General features: G+C 44.2%; 1 protein-coding gene across 1 annotated transcript; it reads right to left on the reverse strand.

Annotated features, from left to right (window-relative positions):
• Nucleotides 1–395: 395 nt before the first annotated feature.
• Nucleotides 396–9,517, reverse strand: C2H8orf76 (chromosome 2 C8orf76 homolog). The gene is made up of 6 exons (XM_074577770.1): nt 9,354–9,517; nt 9,122–9,217; nt 5,649–5,792; nt 4,336–4,853; nt 1,861–1,993; nt 396–685 (listed from the first exon to the last, which is right to left on the reverse strand). The coding sequence occupies exons 1-6, from the start codon at nt 9,465–9,467 to the stop codon at nt 479–481; spliced, it is 1,212 nt and encodes a 403-aa protein (XP_074433871.1). The 5' UTR covers nt 9,468–9,517; the 3' UTR covers nt 396–478.

Genomic DNA, 9,517 nt, shown 5'->3' on the forward strand with positions numbered 1-9,517 from the left:
GCGTAAATATATTTAAGATTTCTAGCTTTCCAGCTCTGAACAGGAAATCACTATAACGTCAATTAATCGAGAAATATTTAAAAAATACGAAATAATAAAATGGATAATTCCATGGCTCTAAATGCAACAACATAGAATTTGATAGCAAGAAACTTGCAAACTAAACATTATAAAGCAAGCCTTCCATCCCACCGGCATTGCAGGCCCCAAAAAAATCGCAGGCTCTTCAAGCACAAGACGGTGAGGTTTATAACGGAAAGCTATCTCTGAACGCTTGATATTATACTAGATTCTTTATTACTTTAAATGCACACAAATCAGTGAAGAAAATGATGAGATGTTAAGAGTTTAAATGCAGAGATTTATGTGTATTCTTAAAAGACATACAACAAGAATTCTTAAGAAATGTAATATGAACTTTATTGCATATATCATTTCATAATCATTTGGCGATATGAGAATAAATACAACAAAACCTTTAAGTTACCGAAGGTGGGAGATATATATCTGAATAGAACGGTCTGTCAAAGTGACATAAATCATCTTGGAGATTATCGAACCATTTGATTTCAAATTCTGTGGCTGACGCAGTTACCAATGATGACAGCGCTGAAGGGCCTATGCATTTTACTTCACCCTGAAATTCCTCTTTTAGTTTTTCTGGTATAAGATCCTGCCCCATAACCTGCAAACAGAGTAGGAAAGAAGATGAGAAATAAGAAAATAACTTGCAGAGAAAACAGCAAATATTACATTAATAACAGAGCTTTACTGTGTCCTTGAAAAGCCCTTGACACATGAACCACAGGCCATCCAGGAGACGTTTCCAAGTCACGATCAAGCTGTCTGCCTGTTGCATTCTGCAATAAGGAGGGAGAACTGAGAGCCCAAGCTTCACAGCTGCACAACCCCACCCAGCCTCTGGCTGCGCCTCTACGGGGGGATTTTTATGCTCTGAGCAGCATTGGAAATCTCAGCGCCAGCTCCGCGTTCAGTGCTCACCTTGCAGCAACACCAACACTCTGATCTCCTCCTGGGGGTGTCGGAACACGGGAAGCAAGGAGAGAAGGTTCTCTTCCCAACCTTTTCAAAACCTGAGATAATCTGCATGCTACTGCCCTCTCATGGATGAAATCCCACCAGACTGCCTGCCAACCCGGCAATGGCTTGCCTTTCACTAACTTAAAGCTGTAACACTGACAGCAAAGTTAGAATCTCGCTGCCTTCCTTTTGTTCCTTAAGACAAAAGTCAGAAACTCTATAAATAGCACTAAAAATTTTTAATCTTTATGACTAAATTCATGCAATGTTACTCTCCTCCTTTGTAGTTCTTTATTAAATTAAACTAAACTAAAACAGTACATCAAAATAGAAGGAAGAAAACATGTAAAAGGACGTTTCTGGCTTTTTCTGAAAATGTTTAATATTTTTTCTGGAAGTGTTTAAAACTGCTGTGGCCACCAAAGTAATCTCCACTTCCACTTAATGCTTGTGATTCACTTTGTAGCATCTAAAATTCCTGAGATAAAATCTGCATCCCAGGAAACGCACAGCGATGACGCACCTGTAAATACAAGATCTATGAGAAACTTAACAACCCCGAACATTCCTGGAAGGAGAATCTCAGCAGAACAGAGATACACCTGCATGACACAAGCCAGCGCTGTACAGGCATCACTGTCAGTTCCAGGTAACACACCACCAGGGCAACCCACCCCAGCTAATTTACCTTGCTTCCTGGCACAGTTAATTAGCTGAGGGGAGCGTCCCACTTACAGCACTTTGTGCCTGAACTGGCTCGGGTGCCTCAACCAGCCTACGTCTAGCTGAGAACTTGCACATGATGAAACATCCCCTTACCTTGGTCATCAACAGCAAGGAGTTTTCAGTGAAACCGAGACGTGCCACTTTGTCATCAATTTCTTTCTGACCTTTTATGTTATTCTCTAGTGCAAAGGACGACTGTTGCAACTGGGTAAGCTGAAGTAAAAGCCTGAAATGGAAAAGGCAGTTAAAAAAAAGGCACAGCTGGCAAAAGAGTAAGTCAGCAAACCTAAACCCAACCTAAATATAATACTTTAAACCAGCTCTTCTTCCCGACTTTTGCCAACTGCAAAAAATGCAAAGAAATGGATACACCCCTATCCATCTACTACGGGTATGGTATATCCGTGCTATGTCAGAAGTCCTGAGAATTGCTTTTGAATAAACAACATGCCAAGTACCTCTGGTTGCTCTGGGTAAACATTTTTCTCCCTGTGTATTTGTCACCCAATTTAAAAGCAAAGCTCCGATTTGCTAGCATTAACTGCAGTACATCAGGTGTCCCACAGCCTTAGTAAGACCTAACAAGACAGCAGCGCGTTTTTACCTATGGCAGTGATTATGTTTGTAACCTTAAAAGCTAGACGTTCGGGGGTTTTAGACAAATATCAAACATGCTCCCCACATAGGCCAACCCTGGAATATTTTCTAAAATCTTTCACCGTGGTTTTATGTTCAAGGCGGTGCCCCAGAGGTCACCACCATGACTCAATGAAGATTAGAAGTTGTGCTCACAAAGTGGCTTCATGTCATGAGGGACCCCAATCACCAACTGCTCAAGCAGAGAGAGCAGTGGCAGTTTCCAGAGTCCTCCTCACACACAGACTGTAAAACATGTCAGCAGAGGAAATATCTAAGTATATTCAACCAACGGACCACTGGGACTTAGCTGTATTGTTACTGAAACTATGTTTAATTCAAGCTTTATGCATAAAGAACAACAAAAGATTTTTTAATCACATTCACTGAAGTTAAATGACGCGGGTGTTATAATAAAGGTGGGTATTTTTATGAAGAGTTAAGATCTTAGATGAAAGATTTAATTTAAGCATTATAAACATAAAAATTTACAAGTCTGAGCCAACAAGCCCTTTATAAATTCAGTAAAGTTTTGACTGGGAAATTCAAAGTAAAATGGAAAGTATTTTTAATTTGTAAAGCATTTTTGTTTCAAAATTTGCATCAACACAATGTAAGAAAGAGTGAAATCTCAATGAAAATTAAACAAAACCATTCCCCCAATTTTTTTTTTTGTTAGCAAAACTAGAAGAGTCAATTATTCATGATGCTTTAACACAGAACCTTCTTTCCTACAAAAAGCGATACTAATACCCCTTTTCCAGGAGCGCTTTACCCTGCACATATGTTTATGCAATGTCCACATCTCACTTAAAATCCAACAGACCTGAAAATATTAGACAACCTATTTAATGCATGAGCCCTGGGCAGGGGAGAAGCTCGCCCTGGACAAGAGTATCTCCAAATAAAAACCACGATTACACTTTGTGAAACTCCGCAGCCCAGCAAGGAAATCCCACATTTTATAACTGCCTCAAAGCTAAACCATACACACCAAAACAAGCAACACAAATTATCTGAATATGAATGTAGCTTTAATATTCAATACCACTACTAAATCTATTAACTTCTCACAAGTAGCGATTAAAGTCACCATTTCTTAGTCCGAGTACGGTTAAAAGCTACTATGTCTTTTTTTACATTTCTTAAATCTTGCCCTAACGGGGCAGTTATAAAGTGTTCTCTGTAAATATTTGTGGAAGTTCATAAAATGGCTTTAAATACATTCGGTGACTAATAAATTAATGAGAGGCAAGAGGGGGGAAAAAAATTCAAGACAATTTTAACAAAACCAGTTCCTAATTATCTCTTCGAAAGGTTATGTTTTGGGGATTTTTGTTTTGTGCAAGAGTTTTAGGAAGAGAGGGAAGAAAAGGAAAGAGCATTTTAATGCAGCCCTGTCAATCAGCTGTCACAGAGTTCATTTTTCAACCTCATCCATTATGCAGGATGGGGGTATTATTATTAAATGCATTTTCGCTCAAGCATGAGGCTTCAAGCAAGTAAGACAGGTGGCACACAGAAGGAAGACTGGCTGGCCTTCCCTTTGGGGCACTTCTGCTGCTGCATCTTTAATACCAAACCAGGAAATTGCCAAGCTCTAACAGAAGCATTTGTTGAAGAACAAGCCCTTTTGTATATAATTACTTGAAGAGATTCATATAATAAGGTCATTAAAAAATGCTTTACTTCTCAACAGCGCATGATACTGGTTTACTCTTTCCACTCAGGTTTAGGTTGTTCACAGCAACCATGCTAGTGCATTTTGCTTTTTAGATCTGAAGCAATAGCAGGGTGCTTCTAAGTTGGCGTTGCCATCACTGAAACAAAAATATAAAATGAAAATGTAAACTGAAAATATTAAGAAGAATACGCTTTAAATTGTTCTTGATTGGGAGAAGTTGACATTGTTCTAAGAATATGTTTAGTTACCTTGCTCTAATAAACGAGGCACATGCCTTTATTCCAAATTTCTTCGACGTGTTCTGCTCCCAGGACTCGGAGGCTGAGCATTTCCCTTCGTTCATCCTTTCAGGTTCTTCTGAAGTACAGAGGAATTCTTTTGCAGCTTGGCTGCTGCTACAAGTCACTGCATTCTCCCTCTTTGTTTCGGTAGCAAGGCTGGACCAAGAGCCTTCTTTCTGGCCATCTGATCGGTGAGACTGCAAATTAATCTCTCTTCCACTTGATGTTTTGAAACTACTATCACTTACACTAACCTCTTCAGACTGATTTAGATTTGTTTCTGGAATGACTATTGGAGACAAACTCTGTAAAAGGCTCATATAAGCTTCAGCAAGTAACTTCCAGTACCAAGGATTGAAAGGATGTAAGCAGATCAGTTGCTGCAGACACGTGATCTTTTTTTCTACATCTTCCAGACCCTGGTAAATGGCAAACTGCAGGTTGAGAACCGTCGTTAAGTGATCTGTGTTAGTAGCGCTGTTTCTCTAGAAACAAAAAGATAATAGATTAAAAACAGGAGAAGAAGAGAATCATCCTTCAGAGCCTAAGAAAATGTCTCCCTGAATAATGACGCACAAATATCGCTAAAGGTAATTTTTAAATTATACAAAACTGTGCTCTTAACTTTAAATGATGAAACATGATACAGATCACGCCCAATCAAGCTGACGCTATTCCCTCTCGCTGCCTTGTCCCAGTCTGAAAGGGAAGAAGGCCCCAAATGCTGTCATTTGTTTATTTGCCTTCAGACTTTTATACAGCTGCCCTTCTTTGTAGTATAAACACCTTTTATATAAAATAAACAGCAGCGGTAAAATTCTAGCGGACTTCAGAGCCTCTGGACCTCTTCCTTTATGGGAAAAACTCAATTTGTGGTTAGATACCCTTCCTGGTGGCAGTTTGGCAGCGAGTATATGGAAATAAAAGGGAGTTTTGAATGGTCACTTTTATAGTGGAAAGATTTAAGCACTCATTTATCCTCTTTCTTATAATTCCTATTACATTACATTAATTCTGCCTGGCAGAGCATGATATTTAGTCCCTTCCAGGACTACCAGCCTCCCTGCACAGGGAGCTCATTGTGGTACAGGGTGTTCTGATTTCTAAAGAGTGATTATATCTGCAGTGACAGTTACCCTCTGTTTACCAAATACTCCGAGCACTGAACATCCTGAAGGATTATACATATAAAGATTATTTTTCCAGAAAATGGTCCATATAAAAGAACTACTGGCAGTATTTTTGTGTTCAAAGCCTAAAAGAAAGATTGCATTATTTACCATTTTTTCTGCAATATCCAGAGCCTCCTCATGCCTTCCTAGGCGAGATAAACACCGAGCCTGGCCCTCTTGGACGTCTCGTCTCATTGCAATGTTACTGGGAGGTAAGAGTAGTAAGCAGTTTGAGTATTCACACAGGGCTTTCTAGGAGTGTCGACAAAAAGAAAAGCCAAACAAAGCAGTGAGAGATTTTCATTTAAAAGCAAGCCTGACTGTATGTTTTGTTTATGACTATGGTCACAAAGGGAATTCAGGAGCTGAAGTCCACGTTTTCCTTTCTCCGGACTCAGCTACCACCTATGCCAGCAACAGATGAGCTCCCCGGTACTACACAGCCAAGTCTAAATGGGGATGAGCAACCTCAATCCTAATTCAAGTTTAAGCCCTGGCGGGATTCACCACACATCTGTCCACCTCTCCCCCACCAGGCCTGATCCAAAAGGGATCACCTACTGACCTGGACAACACGTGACACAAGGCATCTTTCCCCCAGCCACCAATTCAATGATCAGAGCACTCATCCTAAATTCAAATCTGTGACGTTCTCCACGGGAAGGTTTGAACCTGCAAGTACCTCACCTCACATGAATAATCACCAAGTTGGAGAATACCACAAGGAAGGTGAATCTCCATCGCTCCTGTAGGATGTTTCCAATTTGCATGAAATAATTAAATATTAATTGGGCAAAGGAAAAAGACAAGAATGAGCAATACTTCTGTAACTTAATGCTCAGGGCACTCACTAGGACTCCAATTAACATTTAAATACATTAAATTAAGTATTCAGCGAAACTAAGGCTGGAATCTTGGTTCCTCACGCTTTGTGTAAGTGCTCAGACCAGAAGACTAAAGAGCAGTGCTCATTCTCCCGTCTCTCAAAATGAATATTTAATTATTCCTTGAAAACTTGAACGGTTCTAACAGAAAGAGCTTCCAGGCGACACACTCTAAGTACTTCCTAGCAAAATGGCTGAAATATTTTTCTTCCCTAGTGTTAAGCTTGCATTCTTTCTCAAGCAAAAGAGGGAGCTCCCCTCTGCCCAGTGAGCGCAGCAGCCACTGGCGAAAATGGATCAGAGGACGGCTGCAGGACACCCCTGTTTGCCTTGTTATGTGACAAAGGGATATAACCTGGCAAGGACCAGGCATTACGAATCCCAAGCAGATTCTACAGTCATTTATATCCTAAAAATGGGCACGGCTTAGATCACCGCTGTCCTTGGCACTTCCTATCCAGTGACCTAGGCTGACGTAAAAAGGTATTCACAACGAGTGAAGAGATTACTACCCTCATTACTTATTTCCAGCCCCTTTTCTAAGGTCAGAGCTCTCAATTCTGTAATTTTATGTGCAGTCTAGTTCTGGTTCTGTCACAGTGATCCAGGTTAGCAATAAGACCAAAGACTAGACGTTTTTAACATGGATGACTGTGACAGAAAAGGGTTAGGAAGCGACGGTCTGTTCCACTGGCAGATCTGAGGGGGTGTCATTCTCTCCCAAGAGGGCACCACAGCACACAGCAAGGCACAATCTGCTCTTCCTGAGGGTCAGCAGCCATGTCTGACTGCAGCCTGAGGCATCTTTCTTCTCAGCATACTTTTATGAATCCCTTCAGGGCGTCTCAGCTGAGATTCGAAAGCATCTGTCGGGTATAGACAAGGCAACAGTAGCGCTGGAATAACATTAAAAAGCAGAAGTCAGCACCAACTGAGGTACAAAAAGATCCACAAATCCAATGGACAAAGCAAAAGGAGCGGAGTCTGAAGTCGGCCTGAGGGCTTAGAAATCAGGGAGACCGTAATGCAAACCATAGCCTGGAACAAGAAGCTATTACAGCTGAAACAACAGCAGAAGCGGTTAACTTCAACCAGGAAACAAAAGACTGTACCCTGCAACTAGGAATACAGAGGCAGGAGAGCATCCATAATCACGAATGTGGCTCAGGAAGTGAAGTAGGCAGTGAGGACAGGGTCTAGGACTACAGTGGGCAGGAACAGAAATGGGGAACATAAATGTACCCCAAAGGCACAACCAGCCATCCAGAGCGAGGGGAGGCAGCAGAGAGGTGGGACAATTAACGATGAGGCTCCCAAGCCAACTGTCAGGAGCCTGACAACTACAGTCAGCCTTCACCCGACAGTGGGGGGAGCTCTGAGAAAGGTGAGCGGCAGCCAGGTGGTTGCCAGCGATCTGACAGCCTTTGTGGGACATGGTGTTACCTCCAGGAGCAGAGAAATCCACACACACGCTGGCTGACCATGACCTCCATGGCCACAAACACCAGCTCTGCCCACTACTGAACCACTTGGATAGGAAAAGAAGAAATGGCCTCAAGTTGCACCAGGGGAGGTTTCGGTTGAATATTAGGAAAAACTTCTTCAGAGAAAGGGTTATCTAACATTGGAACGGGATGCCCAGGGAAGTGGTAGAATTGCCATCCTGGAGGTATTTAAAAGATGGGTAGACGCGGAGCTTAGGGACATAGTTTAGTGGTGGTTTTGTCAGTGTTAGGTTGATGGTTGGACTAGATGATCTTACAGGCCCCTTCCAACCTAGATGATTCTATGATTCTATGTGCAAGCTGATCCGGATCAGCTCTGGGTGCAAAGTAGAATTTTTGGACAGTTTATACTGACTTCACGCTGATTCCTGGAAAGACAGTATCTGGCTGGGGGAGCTTGCCAGAACACAGGTAGGTATCATGGCCTGACAGCAGTGCAGACAGCAGGATGGCTGTTCACCAGGTCACTGTGCCTGCCCACAGGGCTGTTGTGCCTTCAGCACAAACAAGGAGCCAACAAGCTGGACGCTACTGCACCACGGACCCTAGCTGTGGCTCAGTCAGGAGGCTTTTATATAAATCATAGAATGGTTTGGGTTGGAAGGGACCTTAAAGATCATCTAGTTCCAACCCGCTGCCATGGGCAGGGACACCTCCCACTAGACCAGGCTGCTCAAAGCCCCATCCAGCCTGGCCTTGAACACCTCCAGGGATGGGGCATCCACAGCTTCTCTGGGCAACCTGTTCCAGTGTCTCACCACCCTCAGAGTGAAAGCTTTCTTCCCGATATCTAATCTAAATCTCCCCTCTTTCAGTTTAAAACCATTACTCCTCTTCCTATCGCTACCTGCCCGTGTAAAAACTCCCTCCCCATCTTTCCTGTAGGCCCCTTCGGGTACTGGAAGGGGCTATAAGGTCTCCCTGGAGCCTTCTCTTCTCCAGGCTGAACAACCCCAACTCTCTCAGCCTGTCCTCACAGCAGAGGTGCTCCAGCCCTCGGATCATCTTTGTGGCCTCCTCTGGACCCGCTCCAACAGGTCCCTGTCCTTCTTGTGCTGAGGACTCCAAAGCTGCACACAGTACACACATACACATTCAGTCAACACACCGGAGACTACAGGATCACCCCAGTTTACACCCCCACAACTTCCACTGACCGGGCCCCCAGGCCCTGCAAGAGCCCTGGAAATACCTCAAACTGCCGCTGCCGGTAGGCCCAGTCCGCCCGGAACTTGCTGGCCGTTATCCCGCCGCCGCCTTCCCCGCCGTCCCCCTCGCTGCGAAACCACTGCGGGCACAGCACAAACCCGTCAGATGGGCCCGGATCCGCCCCGGCCCGGCCCGGCCCGGCCCGACCCGACCCGACCCAGCCCAGCCCAGCCGGCCCCTCGGGCCGCTCCCGCCCGCCGCCCCGCTCTCCTCACGCCTGGCTCGCAGTGCTTGGCGCCGCCGGCCGGCCCGGCGCTGCTGGCCGGGCCCCGCTCCCGGCTCGGGGCAAAGAGGGAGTCCTCGAACTGCCAGCCCAGCAGCGGCTCCATCCCGCCGCTCCGCCCAGACCGGCCCCCGCCGCGCGGCGCCGGCAAGCGCG

This window comes from Larus michahellis, chromosome 2, assembly GCF_964199755.1.
Source record: "Larus michahellis chromosome 2, bLarMic1.1, whole genome shotgun sequence".
NCBI classification, from domain to species: domain Eukaryota; kingdom Metazoa; phylum Chordata; class Aves; order Charadriiformes; family Laridae; genus Larus; species Larus michahellis.

What these genes read in the sequence shown, in the direction of transcription:
- C2H8orf76 (XM_074577770.1), bottom strand. Translation starts at nt 9,467, where the DNA reads ATGGAGCCGCTGCTGGGCTGGCAGTTCGAGGACTCCCTCTTTGCCCCG. An exon ending in ACCGGCAGCGGCAGTTTGAG is followed by an intron (nt 5,793 to 9,121) that starts GTATTTCCAGGG and finishes CGACACTCCTAG; the next exon opens with AAAGCCCTGTGTGAATACTC. An exon ending in CCTTGCTGTTGATGACCAAG is followed by an intron (nt 686 to 1,860) that starts GTAAGGGGATGT and finishes CTCTGTTTGCAG; the next exon opens with GTTATGGGGCAGGATCTTAT.